At 41.1% G+C, this 24049-nt stretch overlaps 1 protein-coding gene across 12 annotated transcripts in view; it reads right to left on the bottom strand.

Moving 5' to 3' along the window:
- Nucleotides 1-24049, bottom strand: part of STK31 (serine/threonine kinase 31) — a 103167-nt gene that overhangs the window by 2193 nt on the left and 76925 nt on the right. For 8 of the 12 annotated variants that reach the window (XM_075922197.1, XM_075922199.1, XM_006138366.3 and 5 more), the window contains 8 exons: nt 22696-22797; nt 20716-20796; nt 19354-19479; nt 18662-18787; nt 18298-18384; nt 16785-16934; nt 13586-13711; nt 738-806 (listed from right to left, as the gene is read on the bottom strand). In XM_075922197.1, the coding sequence (XP_075778312.1) occupies nt 738-806; nt 13586-13711; nt 16785-16934; nt 18298-18384; nt 18662-18787; nt 19354-19479; nt 20716-20796; nt 22696-22797 (867 nt within the window). Of the gene's footprint in view, nt 1-737; nt 807-13585; nt 13712-16784; nt 16935-18160; nt 18192-18297; nt 18385-18661; nt 18788-19353; nt 19480-20715; nt 20797-22695; nt 22798-24049 lie in introns of those variants that run through there. The other 4 variants (XR_012901996.1, XR_012901995.1, XM_075922200.1 and 1 more) reach the window with 4 other exon arrangements.

The following is a 24049-nucleotide window of genomic DNA, read 5'->3' on the forward strand; positions in this document are numbered from 1 at the left end:
GATATCATTAGGGAAATCCTGAATATCAAGGGGACAATTAAAACTCATGTGCCCTCCACTTCATTCATTTTAGTTACTTTAGTTTTTATCAAGTTCAAGATTTATTTTTCACTTTAGTCTCAACTCTGACATTTAAAAAAAAAAGCAAAGTAAACCAACAGGGCTAACTTATCATCTGACCTTCATTTATACCACAGTTTAGATGATTTATTTCTACAATCCAAAATCTTAACACATGAAAAGCAAACCGCAGCCAATGGGAGTTACAAGGCTCTGTGCCTACGGATGCTTAAATAAATAAAGTGTCATGTGGCCTGCTAGCAGCTTACCTGGGCAGGCCTGCGTCCCAACTTTGAAAACCCCTGCTCTAATGGGCATGAGTTTATGGTAAGCCACACATGGCTTAAACCCTAGCGATTGAGGCATGCCCCACTGCTTGGGGAGGGGCAACGCCATTTACTAGGGTTGTAATTCAACAACTACTAAGTAACACAAAATTGTAAATTCTAACCACTATAACTAGCTATATTTTCGGGGGGGGGGAAGGGAAAGGGGGAAATCCAATGAGAATGATACTTGTGTGAAAACAAAGTCAAGCAGAACTTCCAGAGACCATCATGGTCAGTAAGAAAAAAACAGCACTATAAGGCTGCAACTCCAGGGGGCATAAAACCAAAGCAGCACTGGCCTATATTCTGTGTGTCTCACTTAGCTGCCAAATAAGTGAGTTTACATACCATATCAAATTCATCCACTTCCGGGGTCCCATCTTCTTTAATTTTAAATTCTTGGTTTCCAATGAACAGCTGCAAGTTAAAAATACGATTCCTGCATAACTTCAGATATTGCTGTGTATGGTTCACAGAAAATTTTAGAGTCTCTAATCTCTAAAGCATGCTACTAACTCACTTCTATCTTTACAGCGGAGTAAAAACCGATCAATGACATCTCTTTTTCTAAATGAAATGGGAATACTACCTTTGGAATAAAAATCTCCACACATCATAAGTACAGACTCTTAGATTCTATGTCACCCATATTCTTCATACAGATATAATAACCACTAGTAATTTTACTTTTAGTATCAAAGTAGAAGACAAAGCCAGTAGAGGCACCAAGCGAAGTGATCAGAGCCATTAAAAATGAGATTCAAACTCCAAAGTCATGGATCTGGTTGTAGGTCTACTACTAGAAGCCCCACTAGCATATTGTAAGAGGATGAGCCCTGTTTCCCACCCTGTATCCTATCCATAAGTCACACCTGAATCCTACCCATAGGTGCAACAAGGTTCTTATGACTGCCTTGTAAAAAAAATCTAAACTATGAACTAAGGAAGCCTGTGGGAGAAACATCTTCAGACCAAGATGGAAGTGTATATATATCAGACCTATAAGCCTTTATTGCATGAAATAGTACTTGAGCCCACAATCCTTAAAAAATCTCAGACACTAAGGTGAGAATGGCAATGTCTCAATTCTTAGTTGTTGGCTGGTCCATGTCACAAGAGCCCTAGAAATACTGACTTTTTTTTAAATTTTGAAGGGAAGTGATGACACAATAGTGACTAAACAGAGACTTAACCTTGTCTCCAATAGCAAATGGCAATCTACAGGTCTGATCAATGAGGGATGTTGCATCTTTTTTTGCAGAGTCTGGGATAAAACTGTGGCAACTGTTCAATGTTGCACGGTATCATTGCATCAGAGTTTGTGCCAAACAATAAATATGACCTGCGATGCTGTATGATTGACTACAACCATTTATCTAATTGATATGAGCACTCTATACAACTTCTACAAAGTGTGTCATGTAAGGTGTCAATTGCAAAGTTACAAGCCAGCCAACATGATGGTTAAATCCATGTATCATCTAAAGTTCTGAATATTAGCTAGCATTTGTATCTCAAATGGGTTTGTTCCTGGGTGACACCTCTCAAATAAATTTACATCAAAGACAGACACCTATATATTGATTGCCCATCTAGAACACTCAGCTCTCACAGCAGGCCATAGAAGAAATTCATCCTGCTCAATGAGCGCTTGCTGAAGATGCCTCAGACACCAAGGGACCAGTGGCCAACCTCTCTGATTTAGCAAACCATGCAAGGACATGGTTTTACAAAAGGTAGATTGTGCCAAACCAACCTGATCTCCTTCTTTGAGAAAGTAACAGATTTTTTAGATAAAGGAAATGCAGTGGATCTAATCTACCTCGATTTCAGTAAGGCATCTGATACAGTATCACATGGGGAATTACTGGTTAAATTAGAAAAGATGGGGATCAATATGAAAATTGAGAGGTGGATAAAGAACTGGTTAAAGGGGAGACTACAGCGAGTCATACTGAAAGGTGAACTGTCAGGCTGGAGAGAGATTACTAGCGGAGTTCCTCAGGGATCAGTTCTGGGACCATTGTTATTTAATCTTTTTATTACTGACCTCGGCACTAAAAGTGGGTGTGCGCTAATAAAGTTTGCGGATGACACAAAGTTGGGAGCTATTGCCAATTCAGAAAAAGATTGGGATATCATACAGGAAGATTTGGATGATCTTGTAAATTGGAGTAATAGTAATAGGATGAAATTTAATAGTGAGAAGTGTAAGGTTATGCATTTAGGGATTAACAACAAGAATTTTAGTTATAAGCTGGGGACACATCAGTTGGAAGTAACGAAAGAGGAGAAGGACCTCGGAGTCCTGGTTGATCACAGGATGACTATGAGCCACCATTGTGACATGGCTGTGAAAAAGGCTAATACGGTCTTGGGATGCATTAGGCGAGGTATTTCCAGTAGGAATAAGGAGGTGTTAGTGCCGTTATACAAGACAGCACTCTTGGTGAGACCTCATTTGGAATACTGTGTGCAGTTCTGGTCTCCATGTTTAAGAAGGATGAATTCAAACTGGAACAGGTACAAAGAAGGGCCACTAGGATGATCCGAGGAATGGAAAACCTGTCTTATGAAAGGAGACTCAAGGAACTTGGCTTGTTTACCTTAACCAAAAGAAGGTTGAGGAAAGATATGATTGCTCTCTTTAAATATATTAGAGGAATAAATGCCAGGGAGGGAGAGAAATTATTTAAGATCAGTACCAATGTGGACGCAAGAACAAATGGATATAAGCTGGCTATTAGGAAGTTTAGACTCGAAATTAGGCGAAAGTTTCTAACCATCAGAGGAGTGAAGTTCTGGAACAGCCTTCCAAGGGAAATAGTGGGGGCAAAAGACCTATCTGGCTTCAAGATAAAGCTAGATGGGTTTATGAAGGGGATGGTTTGATGAGGTACCATGATCTTGGCAATTAATTGACCTTTTACTATCAGTGGTAAAAAGGCCAATGGTAGGAAAATAGGAGTTGCTAGAGAGAACTTTTTTCTGGGTTTCTGGTTGGTGCCTCTTGCCCACATGCTCAGGGTTCAGCTGATTGCCATATTTGGGGTCAGGAAGGAATTTTCCTCCAGGGTAGATTGGCAGAGGCCCTGGAGGTTTTTCACCTTCCTCTGCAGCATGGGGCACGGGTCACTTCTCTGCATCTTGGGGTCTTTGAACCATCGTTTCAAGGACTTCAATATCTGAGACACAGATGAGAGGATTATTCTAGCAGTGGATGGGTGAGATTCTGTGGCCTGCATTGTGCAGGGGGTCAGACTAGATGATCATAATGGCTCCTTCTGACCTTAAAGTCTATGAGTCTACGACATGTGATATGCTCATAAGGCCCTAGACTCCATCTCTGGCCACTAAAGCTTTCCACAAACAGGGCTATGGGCATGGTTTGGGATAGTAAAATTCCATGCACAAGGCAAAAAATATAAAAGATCCCTGAAATGTCTCCATGTGTCTTCATTCCCTGCTTAATTTCTCTGGACTGGATTTCTAACATGAAACCTTTAAACAAGGATTTATGATCCCCAATATAATTCCAGAGAGCCATCTAAGGCCAACAATTTATTTCATTCCTGCGGTGATCCTGATCTATGAACACTAAAAATTACATGTATGCATATGATCCTTTAACCATTCAGTAACTCTCTTCTTTTCTCTCTTTTTATATTATTGACCCTTTAGTTTTTATCTACTAAAGGACTGGTATTAGCAGGGCTCCACAAATTGCTATATCTACTCACTGTGGTGAGTAGATTTCAACCAGTCACCCCATTCACCAGTGCTGTGCACATGCGCAGTGCCAGTCTGGCGCATGCGCGGCTGGCAAGATGATCTCGCCGCAGTTAGTCGAGCCCTGGGTAATAGCATGATTATTGGATAAGATCCGTGTTATATATTGACCTGGGTATGTGGCTGATTGATCCCTTGGGATTGGACAAACCCCACATCTGATAAAATGGTTTTTCAGTAATCACTCATTGTGAAGTCCAGTATCTGAGTGGTAAGTTAAGGACTGGAATGCCTATATATACACACTGCATTTTGACCTCTTCTTAACAAGTGTGATGATATAAAAGTTCACATTTGTACAATACAATGAAAAGATAACCACCAGCTTGGGATGAATCTGCCCTATTTCTCAGCAGTCTGTTCTGAATTTAGAATTCTCAGCTATAACCCAGTGAGCTATAGTGACATTACCATACCAAATTGAATTACAAGGGGCAAATGAAATGATCACATGTGTATTAATCTGGAATTTGTGAAGGAAACAGCTGTACCTATGGAACTGATGACACTTCAGAGGGCTGCTATTGTCACATCATACTACAAACCTTCTTAGGCTGAACCAGCCTTCACCAGTCAATTTGGCACCTCTATTCACTTCCCCTCATGCTTCCATATTGGCCACTTTCTCCTGCCTCTTCCCAGAGACACAGATAGGTGCAGCTGCTGACCATGTTCCAATCTGTCTACTATGCCTCAGTGCACACACAAACAACCCAATACACAACTTTTTGCTCTTCTCCACTTAGCTACCACTAACTCCTGCACCCAAGATCAACTCCCTAGCTGATTTTTCCTATAGCAATGAACATTTTAAACTGGCTAGGGAATTTTTTTAAATGAAAAGTGACAGGCCCTTTCCTTCCCCCATACACATTCCCAGTGGTTCTGCAGGCCAGGCCAAGACGACAGAATTTACAATTCACCAAGAAGAAACATGTCCAGTACCAAAGCGTTCTTCAGTAACATTCCAGTGGCCGCTGGCACTGTGCAGCAATCAGTGTTGGATAAAGGCACAGTAGATGTCACCATTCCATTCTTAACCTTATCAATTAAATCTCTTTCCACAATATTGAGAATAGGGGCAGCTGCTTATGTCAGCACTCAATTTAAGATTGAAAGTGTTTTCACTTAAAGATTCTGTTGCAATCTTTTTATTTCTTCTAAGAATCGTGTGTTGTGTGTGTAAAATTAACATTACTCCCTACATGCAGGAATACATATACTTTAACCTACTTCTTATGCCAGGCGCCTACAGCTTTCTTATATTATGAAAAATATTTTTCAACCACCTTTAATGTGGCTTTAAACTACTAAAATACATGAGCCCTGATGTATTACTAAATTGCAACTAGCTGCTATCATATTAAACAACCGTTAGTTTTGGATTTAAGAATTGATTTTACTAGAAATAATACCATTTACCATCACAAAGATTACTTAATTGTTATCATTTCCTAAACAAATCATCAAGAAGCAAACATGTTAAAAAGTGAATTTAACTTACCAGCCTAACCACTATACAAATAGCTTTGTATTGATCTACCTGTTCAGCACAGAGATCTAAGATTTCCTCATTGCAAGCATCCTTTCAACAATCTGGAGATGCATTATCAAAGCAAAGTCTATAATTAAGCATGCTATTAGGCTCTGGTATAAAAGTTATCAAACCTATCACACTGCAATTGACGGAGTGGGATCTCTAACCTGCTGAGAGATCTCAGAAAACCCAAGTAATTTATCTCCAACTTTAACTGGCCCTTGGCAAGACAGTTAAGAAATGTCAAGAACATTCCTACTAAAAATCACAGCTTGGGGATGTGGATGTTTGACTGTTAACTCACAGCTATTTAATGTCATTTTCCATATTAAATACCCAACCATTACTGTAATATTTCTAAGATTCATTAAATAACAAACCCATAAATGATAGAGAGGAAATACAAGTTATTAAAGATAAACTAGAGAGCTTCTGTGGAGGACTGCTGAGCACACATACACTTTTATTCACCCTGCCTCCAGGGCATGCCTTCTAATTCCTACATTCATAATACTGACGCTTAAAAGGAGCCACTCTAAATTATAATTTTGCACAAATATATCCCCACATATTCCCCCTTTAAAAATTAGCTTTTCTATACATACATCTTACTATATGTTTTAGAAGTGTACTTCTGCCTGTCTGTCCATCTGGGAGTCTGTTCAAGAAATCCTCCTAAGTAGTAAGAGCTAAGACCACCAAATTTAGTACGCAGTTTTCTCTTATCATAACGTAAAGCGAGATAAGGATTTGTTTGCACCAGGACAATGGGATGTGCTTGGAATTCAATTTTTTCTTATAAAATGGAAAGGGAGGTGTCTGGTAGAAGGAACAGTTATATTGTAGAATGACCACAGGGGCAGCAAGGCGAAAGAGATAGGGACTGGGATAGCTATAACCTCAAAACACCTATCTACTACAGGTAATCCCCGCTTTACGATGGCCCGAGTTTCGACCCCCTGAACTTATGACCTTTTTTGTAAATGCAGAAGGGGCCAAAAACCCCCGACTTACGTCCTCAGTCTGCATTTACGATGGCACACAGCACCTGTCGTAAACACAGGTTCAAGTTACAAAACCCCCGACTTGCGACGCTTCCCCAGGAACTGATCGCGTCTCAAGTCAGGGGCTGCCTGTATATATTTCAGAGAGTTTGTCTACGTTTGTCTGTCCCTGAGCCAGGGGACATGCATCCCTCTCCTGGCTGTGCCCATTAGAGTTGCAGCAACCATAGACAGGAACTTCTCACCTGGCCCCAAGCTGCTATGGTGAGAGAGGACTGGGGCAGCCTGCATACTGAAGCCCTCAACCCCAGAACATTGATTTAAATGAAGACGAATAAATCTAATTTGAGTTAAGGGCTTGAGTAATCCCAGATAAGTCTTCTAACGTAGGTGTATATCCACCATGAACTGGAGTTCATTTGAAAATTGAATACTATCAGTACTATCAACTTAGGATTGAATAAGAATCTTAACTGGTGAACACATTACAAAGGCAATTTCTCCTCTCGATAACCACATCAACGGCTGTGACTGAGCTACTTCCACCCTGACTTGAATAGCCTCATTTAAACAAGTACCTTCTTTCTTTTGTTATCTTTATATATACCCATGACTCTGTATACTCATCTCCAATTCATCTAATGAAGTGGGTTTTACCCATGAAACCTTATGCCCTAATAAATCTGTTAGTCTCTAAACTACCAAAGGACTCCTCATTGTTTTTGCAGATACAGACTAACACAACTGCTCCTGAGACAAACCTACCTAGATTGGCACCTCTGTCTCCAAGATCTTTTCTGGTTTAGTAATGGGAGTTACTGCTCTGGGAAGTGCATCTGCAGTGAACATTCATTTTACCAGTTGTATAGATTACAACCAAATCATAGTTTTGCTTTGCAGTTTTATTGTTATGCTTTGAATCCTGAGGTACTGCTATTTAGTCATTTGCCAAATAACGCTAGTGGGTGTCCATTATAGGGACGTGAAGGACCTTGGGCTCCACGTGGCACTGCTGCTTTAAAACGCTGGGAGGAGCCTGACGCCAGGCTCCGCAGCGTTTCACAGGAGCAGTGCTGTGCAGAGCCCGGGCTCCATGTGGCACTTTTGCCTTTAAAGTGTAGCAACAGACCTAGGGCTGTTTCTGCACTTCAAAGGTGGAGACGCCTTATCAATTAGTCAAGTAGACGCAAAATGCATCGACTATTCGATAGTCAATTATCTGCAATTTAACATCCCTAGTCCATTGTATCCTGCTAAGCTATATCTTTTCCTATCCTATCCCCTTTACTATATTTTTGGTGATGCCAGTAATGCAAGGCCTGTAGGACTTGACATATCCTATACGAGTTGGCTTTTGTAGTAGTGTAGCATGATAAGTAAGGGTTAATATCTTTTAGGAATTAAACTGAATATCCTCAATACCGTATTTTCCGGCGTATAGGGCGACTGGGCGTATAAGACGACCCCCTATTTTTTTAATTAAAAGATAGGGTTTCATCTTATACCCCAGCGCCCCTCCGCCTCCTTTGCTCCCAGTGTCCCTGGTCTGCTGGAGATGGTCCCCAGCAGACCAGAGGCACCGGGAGCAAAGCCTCAGCAGCTTTGAAAGCCTCAGGGGAAGCCGGCGGCGGAGCATCCCAGGCGCGCCTGGGATGTATACCCGGCGTACAAGACGACACCCGATTTTTGGGGGATGTTTTTTAACATCAGAGGTCGTCTTGTACGCCGGAATATACGGTATTTCTTTAGAAATGGTGCAAGATTTTGTAGCAAAGTTTTCAGTTGGGTCAGTACAGAGATAGGGTATGTGACTCAGTACCTCATGAGACCTAAAATAGGTCCAAAACTGAAGACCCAGCAACTGACATTTGAGAGTAAGGAAACAGGCCTTTTTGCACCTAACTGCAGGTTCTCTCACTTTTTCCTATGTCCAAGAGTCCAATCAAGCATGTATACCACAAAATCTCTTGGTGCAGAAATCTGCTTATGGTAATTAGGGGCTGGGTATTAATAATGCAAAAAGTTTAATAAAAGCTGTGGGAATAAGGAAGCTCAGGGCTTGAGCACAAACTCTCTCTTCTCCCTAATTTAGTATCTTCTCTTTTCACGTTCAAGCCTTTACTTCACTTCTAACTTGCTCTGCTTACGAATTATCCAGACTTCACCTTGCACCGAAGTCCCACAGGCAGAGGGAGGCTGGTTTCTTTGGCACACAGTCTTCTGTTAGACGGGTATGTGAGGATGGTATTATATTAGGTAACTATCTGTATAATTAGATGACTACAATTTGTATAACCAAATTTTTTTAATGCTATCCTCAGAATCGACCTGTGAGATCAGTGCTGTATGATCTGTTTTGTTTTATTTGCCATCTGAATATCTGTCATAATGTACATAGTTTTAATTCAGTACTATCCTCATTGTGAGTGCGGCTTCTGCTGTGGGCTCCCAGATCCACCTCCAAACATAGTGACAGAAATGTAGCCGTGTTAGTCTGGTGTAGCTGAAACAAAATACAGGACTATGTAGCATTTTAAAGACTAACAAGATGGTTTATTAAGTGATGAGCTTTCGTGAGCCAGACCCACTTCCTCAAATCAAAATCTGATCTGAGGAAGTGGGTCTGGTCCACAAAAGCTCATCACCTAATAAACCATCTTGTTAGTCTTTAAAGTGCTACATAGTCCTGTATTTTGCTCCAAACATAGAGCTTCATAATTCTCAGCTTTTGTGACCTGGGGAAGGAGGACAAAACCTAGAACCTTCTAGTCAGATTGGTGAGCCTCGCCCACATGAATTCTATTATACTTCCCTCTCAGGCAACACCATTTCAACATCTGCAGTCTGGCCATGAATATATCGATTGACTCTTTCACAGGCAAATAATATTCCTAAAAGCACCTTCTCAATCTGTGCAGATTTTGTTTTTCAGTCAGTGATTTGGATTTGACACTGGTTGTCAGTCCTCATGTTTCCTCGTGTTTCTGTAAAATCACTGCACCTAACCCAGACGGTGAAGCATCTGCTGAAATTTTAATAGGAGCCTGACTGCTGCACAGAACTTCAATGCTAACTTTTGCATCAGTTGTTATTCCAAGCCTTCCCAGATTCCTCTTGTTCTGTACCCCAGTACCATGTTTGGTTTTCCAGGAGTTTCCTCAAAACCGCTGCTTTTGTAGATAGATTAGGTATGAGTTTTCCAGGATAACTAATAATTCCCAGGAATTGTTGAACATCTTTCTTTGACTGCAGAGGTAGCATCTTTTCAATGGCTGAAAACTTATTTGGTTTTACACCTTCACTGAAAAAAAATATCTACAACAAGAAATCTCCTCTGTAACCTCTAACACACATTTCTGCCTATTAATTTCAAGTTAGCTGCTCTAGTTGCAACAAAGACTTCCTGGAATCTGTAACCATGATCATCTTTAATTAAGTCCCTGATGATGATGCTATCCATTGAGGTGTCGACCTCATTAATAAATTCACGAATCATATGTATGGTTTTGTGGTACACTTCTGGCACCAAAGCTATGATCAAGGGTATGAGGAAGAATCTGTATCTTTCTCATAGGGAATTAAATGCATATAGCTTTGAGCTTTCTTTGGTTAATTTTAGCTGCTAAAGTTGTGAGGATGCATCCAATGCACTGAAATATCATGGACTTAAAAATGGAAGCATCGTCTTTTCTCTGGATGTAGTTTGAAATGTTCTCTTTTCATACCTTTAATGAAGTCTATAGGATTTAAGCAAATGTGCAGCTTACCATTATTTTTCTCCACAACAAGAAAAATAATAGCCAAGTGCACGTGCTCACCCATTTCATTGGCACCTCAATTTTTTCTATTCCTTGCATTGTTCCCATCCTTGTAAGCTCAGCACTGAGTATATCAAAAGGCACTTTCCATATGGATGGAAAACTGGAGGGACCTGCTTGTTTCTCTAGACTGAGTGTTCAACCTAACAACAATCCAACCCTTGAAACAGATCATGATATTCCCAAATTAGCACCTAACAGTCAGATTCAGTATGATCCTGCAGTAAGAGTTGGCTCACAGCACCTCTTTGTAAAACTGCTCAATCAAGTTGTCATCACTATACCATAGTTGAGTTTTTCACAAGCAAGCAAAGCCTAAAATTGGCATACCTTCTTGGGGACTAGAACAAATGGGAACCCGTATATGGAGATTTTATGGTTGATAGTGGTCTATTTCTTAGCACACTACAAAGGCAGGTTTCCCCAATTTGGATTTTCACACCTCCACAACAAATGCTGTCAACAAGCCACTTCCACACTTACTTGATTAGCCTCAAACACAAGCAACTTTTTCTTTATTTATACATCTGTTACTTCCACTCTATTACATCTGATGAAGTGGGTTTTTTTCCCCCCCCATGAAAGCTTATTCCCTAATAAATCTATTAGTTTCTAAGTGCATGTCTACACTAGGAAATTATTTCGAAATAACTAAATTTGAAATAACTCCAGAAATAACTACTTCAAATAAGCTTATTTCCTGAGGAAAGCAGGAGTACAGATTTTGAAATAATGGGTTTGGTAATGTGGATGCTCTACTGACTATTTCAAAGTAAGGGGGTTATTTCAAAATAAATCCCTAGCGTAAACCAGCGCTACGGTGCCACAGGACTTCTTGTTGTTTTTGCAGATACAGACTCACATGACCACCGAAAGGACTTTCGAAATAAAGAGTTACTTTTATTTTTGTTGATCCCAGTTTTAGTCTTATTTTCAGTCTCAATATTGTTCTGATAGAATATTAACCTGAGCACCTGTGCCCAGTTTGAGTGGAATAATTATTACATTTGCTTTCACAGGTGATGTGCAGTTCCTTTCCTCAGGTCTGCTGGATCTCAGTACCTCTTTGTAAAATTGCTCAACCAAGTTGTCATCAACTGAACGCACTTGACTTTTCTGCATTTGGGATCTACAACATTTTGCAAAATGAATATTTCTCCCACATTTATGACAGTGTTTCCCAAAGGCAATACAGTACACTGTTTGGCACCATGTTGTGATCCACACCTTCCTCTTAATTTTCTGTTCCCAGCCTTTTCCCAGCAGTGATTTTCACAGTGAGTAGGCTCCACTTTTTGAGTTGATCTTTTCTGGCTACATTCTTTACTTAGTTTGTAGATAACCTTTACTTATGAATTAGGCTCTTTGGTTTGCATTTTCATAGTTCCTGCTACCCTGCATATCTAGAGAGTTTTTTCTAAAATTAAACCTCTTTCACAGAGCAATGCCTATCTCTAACCAAAATCTTTGTCAGCTTTCCGAAGTCACAGGTCTGATTCAAGTTACCTTAATTCTATGACATATTGCTCTATGACAGCAGTTCTTAAACTCTAGGTGGGGACCCCAAATGGGTCTCAACCCCATTTCAATGGGCTCGCCAGGGCTGGCTGAGACTTGATAGATCCCAGAGCTGAAGAAGTCTAAGTCTGAGCCCCACCATCCAGGGCCAAAGCTTAAGGACTTCAGCCCTAGGCAGGGGGCTCTTAGACCTCGGGCTACCCTCCTGAGGACATGTAGTAATTTTTGTTGTCAAAAGAGAGTCACAGTGCAATGCAGTTTGATATTCCCAGGTTTTGAGCATGCATTTAAAAATGCGTGCGCCTCAAAGATCTCATTCCTTTCCTTTCCTCACATGTAGTCAAAAGTTTCATCTCATGGTTTCCTCTTTTTCAATGCATCCACACCAACACCATCAAAAAGATTGATGATTTCACTCCATAATTTTTTCTCCTTTGCCTCTGTGTCAAAGTTTTTTGCAATTCTCCGCAGCTTACCTGACAACTGCAGACCGGATGGAGGCTGCAACACATCCATTTCTGGCCTTCTTCCCTTCTTAGGATAGTCAAGCTACTGTTGTGCTCATAAAATACGTAAAAGAGCCTTTGCTATTCTCTGTTTGCTGCTCCACATGCTCCCCTTTGCTTTTCAAACACAGGCGTAAACCTCAAATTTACTAGTCTCCTTCCCATAAGGCACATTTGACAGCATAATAATCATCCTGGGGCTCCCGTTAAACAACAACCCATTGAATGAGACGTGAATAAATCCTTCATGAAAAACAAACCAGGGAGCTTTTTTTGGTGGACTGCTGTGAACAGCTACATTGTGTTCTCCACCCCTGCTCCCTGGGCATGTCTCCAAATTCCTTTATTCATAACACTGACCCTTTTGACGGAGCTTCTCTAAACTATAATCGTGTGCAAACAGCTTTACAACTGCCATATTTACGTCCTTACACTCCTTAAAACCTTTAGCAAGAGGGCACCACAGTAAAATGACAGAAAACCAGGATAGATGGAGGCAGCACAAACCACTGCAGTGCATGTTACCAGGCATTACCCAGTAACTAACTGATAATGGGGCATTTTCTCTTCTCTGACTTGATACCATAGGATAAGAGAATGAAAATCCAAGAGATACTGTAGAAAACAGAGCACCTGTCAATCCCACTCTTAATTCAGGTAACAGAAGGCATGGAAAATGAAGGCAGCTATCTATTGACCTGCAGATGAAGTTAGAGAACGCAAAAAGGATAAGAAATACAATAGTAATGACAAACTTCAGTGTACAGAACAAAAGTCTCATTTTATTAAGTGCTGCTGTTAGGGGAGACAAGCCATGCTGTAAATTGTATTGAAAAATGCATTCTTCTGCTCACAAAACCTAATTCCCACTTCCTCTGCCCCTAGCACTCAATTTAGAATATGAGAATTCATTAAAATAGGACAAGTTAAAACAGAAGAGGGACCTAGCATATATTGCTATTTATAATGCCTACTATATTTTCACAATATTAACAAAAAGTCATTTTCATACGCAATAACATACCCAGAATAGAAGGCAGCCATAGGCATACATGTCAGAGGATGAAGATGCCAGATGTCCCATTCTTAATTCAGGGGAAATTAAGTTCAAGCTACCCACTGTCATAGTGTTTGCAGAGGTACGTTGCTCCTGGAAGGGACAACATTACTATCAGCAATTTGAACGCAAACCGGTAGCACAGTAAATATTCTTGCCCATTCCCCACAGTCTCACAAGAACACCTTTTCCTTCCTCTTCCTTCAATGCTTGCCCAAGCAGGGGATTGTAAAGGCCTCCTACCATCAGGAATGGGACAGAAAATAAAGTTAATGAGGCATCACTCTTTAAATACAGGACTAGCTCGTTCCTGCTCTCACTCATGAAAAAACAACAATTCTAGTACCAAAAACTACACATGACAAGAAAACACCCCAACTCCAGTACCACAAGAAATACAGACTAAGAAGTTATGCTAATATAAAGAATACAGGACTATGTAGCACTTTAAAGACTAACAAGATGGTTTATTAGATGATGAGCTTTCGTGGGCCAGACCCACTTCCTCAGATCAAATAGTGGAAGAAAATACTTTCTTCCACTATTTGATCTGAGGAAGTGGGTCTGGCCCACGAAAGCTCATCATCTAATAAACCATCTTGTTAGTCTTTAAAGTGCTACATAGCCCTGTATTTTGTTTCAGCTACACCAGACTAACATGGCTACATTTCTATCACTATGCTAATATAAAGGAAATTCAAGAAGCTACTATTCTGTTTCTCTAAAAGCCATTCTAAAATAGACAGAACTCTGAAGGCAATATATCAACTCTAGAACATCCCACAAAGTAGGGATGTAAAAAAATGGTTTAAAATATAACCGTTTAACCATTAAACAACATGGTTTCATGCACTGTGGGCTCCCTGGCCCTGCTTTTGGGGAGCCAGGTGCTGCCCTGCATTGCGGGCTCTGATAAAGAGCCTGCAGCACAGGGCAGCAGCCAGATCCCCAAGAGCAGGACCAGCCAATGAATATATAAATGCTTTATACTGCAGTATGCAGGGTGGGGCTGCAGCCAGTTCGCTGGGAGAGGGGCTGGGAGCCAGCATCTAACCATAATGGAAACTGATAAACCGATGCTTGTCGGTTAACCGTTTAAATGGTTACACTCTTACATCCCTGACAGTCTTATCTGAAGAAATTTGAAGAGGCGTGCAATGACAGCCCAGAGAAAGAAGGTGGGGGGGGGAGGGAGGAGGGTGTCTTATAAAAGCACTGAACTCAGAATCCACAGAATTAGCTTCTGATCTCAGTTCTGTCAGGCTTCCTGCTTTTTCTGTCTCTGACTCAGGTCCCAATCTGAGTCAGCTACATCCCTTCTCCTCCTGCTGGCTGCCTGGACTTGAGAATTACCTAGAGCTGAGCAGAGACACTTTCTGCTCTCAGTTCTCATGCCCAGAACAATAACACTCCATGGCTGCTGTAGCCAAGCTGTAATATTTTAGTACTGGTATAAGAATAAAAGTATGACGTATAATGACTGGCTCATAAGTTCTGTATATGTCTATTTCACCCTTTTCTTATGATTAAATAATGTTTGAGGTAAGGTCTTGCTTCCTGTTAGCTTTACAAATTAAGTTGTACCACATGTCTGCATTGTAAATTAAACTGTGTCTTCTAGTAACTATAGCAAAATGCAGGACAATGTAGCACTTTAAAGACTAACAAGATGGTTTATTAGATGATGAGCTTTCGTGGGCCAGACCCACTTCCTCAGTGCAGGACAATGTAGCACTTTAAAGACTAACAAGATGGTTTATTAGATGATGAGCTTTCGTGGGCCAGACTATGTAATCCTTATCTGGAATACTCTGTAAATTGTTTGGCGCGAGTGGAAGACCTGTGTAAGTGTGAAAGCCATCACAGATGCCCAGATGGTCAAGAAGTGGGAACCTTGAAGATAACCAGCAAACAGCCATTGTGTCTGAGGCTGAATTGAATTAGTAGCGTTGATGAACCCTGGAGACATGGAGACACACCCAAGACTGAGAAACATCTGTGAGAAGCCTGACAATAACCATCAAAGGATAACTGTGGAAAACATGAGATTAACACCACTTAAGGATGAATGAATCTGCAGGATGTAAGCTTCAGGGGGTAGCTGAATTAGTCTGTACAGAAAAAAACAACAACAAATGATCTGGTAGCACTTTATAGACTAACAAAACATGTATCATCTACAAGTTTTGTTAGTCTATATAAAGTGCTACCAGACCATTTGTTGTTTTTTTCCTGCAGGATACGTGTGTGTGCACGCATGTACTCTTTTCATTTTGTATTTTCAATAAACATGGCATATTGCCTTTTCCACTAGAAAAGATCTTGTGTGCTGCTTAGAAGCAAAACTCTGCCAGGAGCAACTGCAGGGAAAATTCTGCCCAGCCCCTGCAGACACAATCTTCAGAGAATTTAGCTGCCACTGTTGGAGACTGGACTAGACAGACATAGACAATGCTGACCCAATACAACAGTACCCATGTTCTTTTTTTAACTGCTTTGCTGAACCAGTGCCATACAGGTGATAGAAATACTGGTGGAATAGCACTAACACTATTTTGGAATTGTTCAGAATCATTGCATACACTGTGCTTTCACATTTGATGCAGAGATTGAGTCTCCCTCATCTGGCATCCTCAAGACCTGACCAGTCCTGACCCAGGGAATTTGGCAGATCAGGGGAGAGCAATACCAACTTCTCCACTTCCAGCCGCTGACTGGCTCCGCTCCCAACTGTCGCGCCCAGGACTCTGCTGCTCCAAGCCCCGGGGCCGCAAGAGTCTGCTGCTCTGGCTGCCAGTCCCCAAGTCACTGGGTCTCCCCTGCTCCAGCCCCAGCCCCCAAGTGCCATTTTTCCTTTATCAGGCAATGGTCCTGGCCTCAGCCTCCCAGTTTTTCCCCCGTTAGTATTCCAGGCCTGGAGCACCCATGGAGTCAACTGCTGGATCAGAGTATTGCCAGACTGGGGAATCCAGATTATACTCAAAATGAAGTATTCACAATACACTGGCAAATGAAGAATTTGTCAATAAAACCTACTTTTCTTTTTTCACAATAAAGGGGGACCAAAAAACAGCAAAGGCATTTACAAAGTAGCGCACTATGAAGAATTCTGAGTGAGATGTAAGGAAATCCTTGAATATACTTGAAAATGTTTTGTTACTCTTACCACTGATTTGGTGAAGTCAAAATCTCCAACAATTCCTTGTTCTCGATTCAAAGCAAACACATTATTTGTATGCAGAGATCCATGAACTATATTAGCTTTGTGTAGCGTATGCAGACCACCTGCTACTCCTTTCATTACTTTCAAAATTTCCTGATGAAAACAAACAATTTTAAAAATTGAAGAAGTCAAGTAAAAAAAACTCAGTATGCTTCCAGTCCAGAACCACAGCAAGTATTCTGAATGGGAAAATACACAACACACTTGGTAAGATTCTAGTGAGTTGTGCAGCCAGTTAAAAAAATAATCCAGTCACACCTGGATAAATCATTTTGAAAAAACAATGTAATTACCTATTGGGATATATGTGGATTCATAACTAGTGCCTGATGAGCAATTCAAGAGGAAAAAAGCTACACACAAACTCATGATCATTTATTTAGAAGGCTCTAAGACCAAATGGCTTGTTTACAGTTGAAAATCATTTTGGAGAAGGAAAGGTAGAAAAGAAAATGACAGGCTGAGAACTCCGACAAGAGTAATCATGTCCATAGTATTTTAAAATTTGCTTACCAATATTTTTAAAGGAGAGCAACCAACAAAACAAATTCCGGTAATGTTCGAAAGAGCATAAGTAAATTAGGTCCGCACCTCCTGAGTCCTTTGAAAATGCCAGCCCATGACTGGACACAGGGCCATCTCTAGCAGTTTGGGTGCACTATGTAGCCCAAGCATCTGCAAACCTCCATGGGGGAGCGCTCGGTGGGATGGGGGGCAGCTACTCTGTAGTGGGGACCACACTCAGGGCTGCAGGGCTACGAGCCGTGGGGGGCAAGAGCAGGGTAGGAAGGAAGCAGGGGTCAGGTCCACTCTCCACACTCACCAGTAGCAGCTGGAAGCAGAATGACCTGGGCTCAGCCCGCTGTGCTAGCTCCCAGCCACATTGCTTAGAGTAGGAGATTCAACAGAAGGGGTGGGACTGCCCCCTTCCCCCGCATGCACTGGCAGCGGGAAACAGAGTAATGCAACTAGGAGCCAGTGGCGCAGAGCAAGCTCGGGATGAGTCACTCCACTTCCCACTACTGCCAGTGAACGTGGGGGCAGGCTTAACCACTTCTGCCAGCGCCAAGCATTCCCAGATGAGAGGGGACATGGGGGAAGAAGTGGAGTGAGACGAGGCAGGGACAGAGCAAGGGCAAGAAGAGGTCAGTTGGGTCAAAGCAGGGGTGGAGGGGGGAGGTTTGTCCCAGGCTCTGAAACCTTTAGGGGCAGCCCTACTGGGCACAGCCGGTGGGGCCCTGACTGGACACTCAATTGAAGTACTCATAAAAACACAAAGTGGCCTATTTCTTTGCAGGGTTTTAATCAAGAGTACTCACGTGAATGCAAGTTATACTGCCACATCACTGGCTAGCAGAGAAAGAAAAGGTGAAGTAAGAGAAGACAGAATCAAGTTGTTTTAAATATTTCATAAAAATCCTTGCCAAGGTTTTGAATAAATGTCACTGTTACTTACTTCTGAAGTTAAAGGTGTATTAGTTTGCAATGCTCCTAGACTTGCTCCTGGGTAATATGGTACCATCAGATATGCCAAAGGATCAGACTTAAAAACAAAAAACAAAAAAACACACAAACCCACAAGCCAATAGATGGATAAAGAAAGCAATTCCAGTTAATATATCTACTTACTGTGAAATTAACTTTATTACACATTTAGTGAATATTAAGCCCTCATTAAACCAAATCAGTTTGATTGTTTACATCAGTTCTGCATGAAAGCTTTTTTTATCCAAACTTTATTTAAACAATAAGTTGAACAAAATTCTGAATGTTTTCAGATAAAAACCAGCATTCAAAAAGGATGTCAATCTGGAATTTACCTTGCACAAAAAAAGGAACATCAATTGTAATAATCCAGATTTCTCCTTCAATTCACTCCATGCTCTGTGATATTTGGCTGCTCTTTCTATCACTTTTGACTCTGTGTTTACATCTACCGAATAGCCCTGAAATCAAAATTTTCAGATGATTAAAGCTGTTAAATGTGGAATTATAACATTGTACTTTAAGAACAATGACATAAATTCTATTGCATGACTTCCTGTTGCACTGTATTATAATTCTCAACTTGAGATTTGAGAAATCAGTCCCAAATTTTCTTTACATTTTCATGAATTGTTGGACGATATAGGCCCAGTGTTCCTATTGTCCAACGAGTATTGTGGGGGGTATGAGTAGGATGGGGACAGAATGTACCAGGAGTAGAGAGTGATAGCCAGAAAGAGAAAGGTGCACTGACTCTCAGAAGTGGCAGTCAGCAGAAGAAAGGGACACGCTTGAGTTGTCCACAGAGAAGTAAAAGAGGAGACACACAGAGACAAACAGGGAAAAAACCCACTTCTTTGGTAGCGATCCAAGAGGCTAGCCAGAATTATTACTATTTCAATAGTAACCTTATAAATGCTAAAGAAGCACTTACTGAGTTCAAGCACAACAATCAACCAATATATGCTGAGCTATCAGGAGCTCCCCACACAACTAAAAATTGAAAGTCTTAGTGATATTAAATTACCTTTAAAAGAACCTTCTGTTCTTGAACTGCTGCACACACTAATGGGTGCTTAGTGCTCAATTCCTTCATGGGTTCAGCATCTAGAAGATCCCGTTCCAAGCTAACTGTCAGAAGTCCCCCAGAGTTCTGGAGCACACACACACACACCAGAAATGTCACCAACTAACTTAATAATCCAAACACTCATACATTTAAACATTCTTTGCAACCGGGGACAATACATGACACAATAACATAAGCAGGGCTTGACAAACGGTGGCGAAATCTGCTCGCCAGCCCCGCACTGCGCATGCGCAAGACCCGCATTGCGCATGCGCGCACTGATGGTGAACGGGGCGCGACCGGCTGAACAGTGATTTGTCAAGCCCTGAACATAAGGAATGTCAAACATAAGCTTAAACTAATGAGCCTTTTTTAAAATTAAAGAGAATGATTCCACTTGTTTTTTTTTCTGCTCTGTGTAAACATATTAAATTGACTGTCATTTCTTCAACACACAATTTGGACTTAATTTGTCAGTGTCCGATACATTAGCCACTAACCCCCTGTCTACTTCATATACATTAAAAACCTGAGCTCTTGACACACACCAGTTTTTGTTTTCTCCTCCCTTCACTCTGTCCCAGACACAGACAGTGTGAGCATTTCATGCTGGAATTACTGCTGGAACATTAAATCACAACATGATCAGTAAACCTGACTAATTCTGCTGCAGTCTGGATACCATATTTGAATTTATTTTCTAGTGCTGAGGTGGTCTACCCGTTAAAGACAAAAAGCCAAAATAGTGGTGAATACAGTGCAAAGAGCCGAGGGAAAGAAAACCATGCTGAGCAAAAAATAAACCACGCTGCCCCTTTAAGAGCCGCATGGGCCCAAGCATATTTCCATCAGCTGTCACATCAGATGTTCTTGTCCCAAGCAGCGCCCTGACCAGACAAGAAAAAAAAAAGGTCAGAGGAGGGGAACGCATAAGAGCAGCGGGTTCAGGAGCCAAGCCGGAGGTGCAGGAGCCACAATTTTTCCTTTTAAGAGCCACATGCAGCTTGCGAACCACGGGTTGGCCGCCCCTGTTCTAGTGACTGACTTGAGTAGGTAACACTACAAGTGTGTGTATGAGAGAAGTCTCTAGGGCATGTGAATAACGAAATCTCTCACATCTTGTTTAAAGCTTTCATGTGACCCACAACAATATGTTCAGTTGTTAAACTTGTAATTGGACTATTACCCTTAAAGACTTCATTACTTACTAGACTCTTTAGCATCTCTTGCTTTATGGGATATTTTACAAAGCCACTTCCCCTGCCCTCAAACACGCAGTTCCAGTTTCCTGCCCTTAGAAACACAGCAGGGGCTTCTTACCATATACTCCAGAATTCCTGCTTCCGGGTGAAGGAGTGGCAGCTCAGGGAACCATTTCTGCACCAGCCAAGTAAGCCTCTCCTAAATTATGGATACATTCATCAATGCCTACCACCCCCGCAAGCAGTACATACAACTAAATACCAGAAAACACATTAACTGACATTTGGGCTGTATGCTCACAAACCACTGATTTCTGAAAATATGAAGAGAATATCTTCCACTTATATCACTCAGAATACACCTGGCTTTCACTTTTTCACAGCATCAATACTGTAACAGCCTAATTGGATATATTTCTAAAAACAGCATTTGTGTGGTAATTTTAGGAACTTCCTGATGCCCTCATTTAAGAAGAGTGGCCATGGATTCTGGACCTCCTTCTTTCACAATGAGTATTTAGGAAGTGAAAGATCTCTGGTGTTTCTCTTGCCTTCAACTTTGAGGACATGTCTACAGTTGTCATTTAAAGCCAAAAAATCCCTTTTTTGAGTAAAACCCATAGGAGCATCTACACTTGTCAGTGACTTTTTGGAGAGAGACTCAGAAGGTTAACTGTAAAAAGAAAGCCACCTTCATGAGACATATACAGCTCTTACCGGTGATGCTTTTGCAGTGATGCGCAGGTGAAGACACATTCCATTTGTTTACTCTGCTATCTCATAGTGCCTACACAATCACTACTTTCAGCCAGTACCTCTGCTGCTCTGACACCAGGTGAACAGAGGTCCACTTCTTCCCTGTAAAGCTCTGAGGACTTTGAAACTCCCCTTCCTATTTTCTTGCCAAGTGCTCACTTACCATCTGGCTAGATGACAATATCTGCTCCATGAAGCAAATGATCCCCTGCTTGTAGCAATTCTGAGCTACTGTTTGGGGGAAAGGCGGCTATGCAAGGACCCAAGATCAGTGTTCCCTGTAAGCGGAGTGCTTGGGAGGCCAGCAGAGAGAGATTCAGGTGCTGTGTCCATAGCCAGCAGCATGTTTCTCTATGGTGATGCATAGTTACACATGACTCAGAGCACATAAAATTTATTCCACACATGCACAGAAAAAGTTAGAGAGAACTCTGCCCAGGATGCCTCACAATCACTCCCTATGTTTCCCAAGAGAGTGGCACTGTGGGATAGCTGACCTCAGGGCAGTGCTCCCATCAGTGATGGAACTGCTGTAAGTGGAAACACTCTCTGAAGCCTGTGGAAGTAAGTAAACACACAAACGAGAACTCTTCTTTTACCAGTTCCCTATCACTGGTGAAACTGACAGTGGAAAAACTCAGCAACTTTAGGCATAGCCTAAGGAAGTACCTCCCTCTTCACCCCTGAAAGCGGTAAGGGAACGCTAATCCTATTCCTCATTTCCCACAGAAAAAGGCTTTATTCAGCTACCAGGCCCATACACAGGAATTTCTGTGGGGGGGAATGCCAGCTGTGGAAGGGGCTGGTGGCTGCCCACCCCGCCCCTTCCCGCAATCTCCATGGCCGAGCCTCACCCCCAGGTGAGGAAAGGGGGAATCAGACCCAGCCTTGTTCAGATGGCCAGAACATAGGGGAAGGAGGCTGGGGCAGTGCACTTCCCTGCCTTACCTAGGTTGGCCAGAATCAGCCCCAGGGCGAACCACGAAGGACTGTGGGGGAGAGAATGTTCGCACCCCCCTGCATATATACTGGGCTATCTAATCATCTTCCTGCAGCTCTGTTGAGAGGACTGAGGCTCGTACTTCCAGATTTTCCTCTACCATTCATTTTGAAAACACTGTATCAGGTGATAAAGAATAAAACTGATCATCTCCCTCCACCTTGGAGAGCACTATTTTATTTCAGAGGCTTTACAGAATATGAGCATAGTCTTTCCTTTCAGTACTGTAACATTCATTCTTTAGATTTTACTGAGAATGAATGTATATAATAAAACAACTGAAATGTAAAATGTGGTTCATATAAGTACATAGTTTAAGCTGCTTACATAATTGATACTTACATACTCTTCTTGTTCCTTGTATATTTCCTGAATGAGATTATTTCTCAGTCCAGTGATTTCTTCTCTTATTTTTGTTATTTCATGCTCACTGTAATCATCAGACTGTGTGCAGAAACACCACAATTACCATCATATAAGCCTCTCAAGATAGCATACTATATAGTGTCACCTAGTACATAAGACCTAAAAAGCAGCTTCCAAATCACATTATAATTTGAGGGTGACTCTCAAAAGTATTGTAGTATGAGGGAAAAGTCACTAACACCATCAAACCTCTTTTTGGTTTTCTAAATGATCTATTTGCTGTTTGTTTTTTAATAATGTTTCCTTTTTGGAAATCCTCTTGGCACCAGTAAAAATCTGAATTTTAAAAAGGGCATTCGGTTCACTTAAAGAGGCAGCCTAAAATATTGTCACAAGAAAATTAGGGGTCACCTTATCCTGGTGACTTGCTGGATAAGACACTTCACCAGATTTAGATATCATCTGAAGATTCCTGGCCATTGCTAAATTGTAGAAATATATTTCACAGAACCTGGACAAGAAAAAGGTATTGGAAATCAGAGTGGAGGGTGTGTTCACTTTAGTAGTGCTCACAGGAGAGCTCTGAAAAGGAGGAGAAGGGAACTTTTTTTTCCCCATATAACTTTTTAAAACCCATTCTCTATCAGATACATCAAGTTGCAACTCTCAAAAGCTCATGCCATATTAAAACTGTTAGTTTTTAAGGTGCCACCAGACTCTTGATGTTTTGGTTGAAACAGACTAACACAGTTATGTCTGAAGCCAGAGTAGACACATTGTCCTAAAAAGAAGTATGAGGGACACAAACACATTCAAAGTTTTCTGTATATGGAAAGTAAACCATGAATATGGATGCAAATATGCAAATCAACATTTGTGTATATATGAAACTAAACATACACTTATCAAGCTAGGTGGCACCTGCTGAATAGGAATGCAAATACATGTCTACCAGGCAACTGGAGATTAGGCCCTGTATATTGGAATAGGAATATTTTAAATAGAGCTCAGGAAAGAGATGCAAATGTCATTTCACAGAGGAATCTGAGATTTCAAAATCAGTTTGAGATGTGATTTGGAACAAAGCTTTAAAGTTTCGAAATTCTGTGTGTCAGAAAATTCTGAACAACTGTTTCAGATCAACATTCATATTGACTTTCTGAATTTATTAAAATATATAATATAAAAAATGAGCAACAAAAGCCCTTTCAAAAAGAAAATGAAAATATTTAACTCAGGAAATGTAGAAACAGAGTATTCTGACAACGTAGAAAAGAAAAATTTCAAGCAGCAAAATTTCAATGAAATCTACATGACTTCAAGAAATCTT

This window comes from Pelodiscus sinensis, chromosome 2 (genome assembly GCF_049634645.1).
Source record: "Pelodiscus sinensis isolate JC-2024 chromosome 2, ASM4963464v1, whole genome shotgun sequence".
Taxonomy (NCBI): Eukaryota; Metazoa; Chordata; order Testudines; family Trionychidae; genus Pelodiscus; species Pelodiscus sinensis.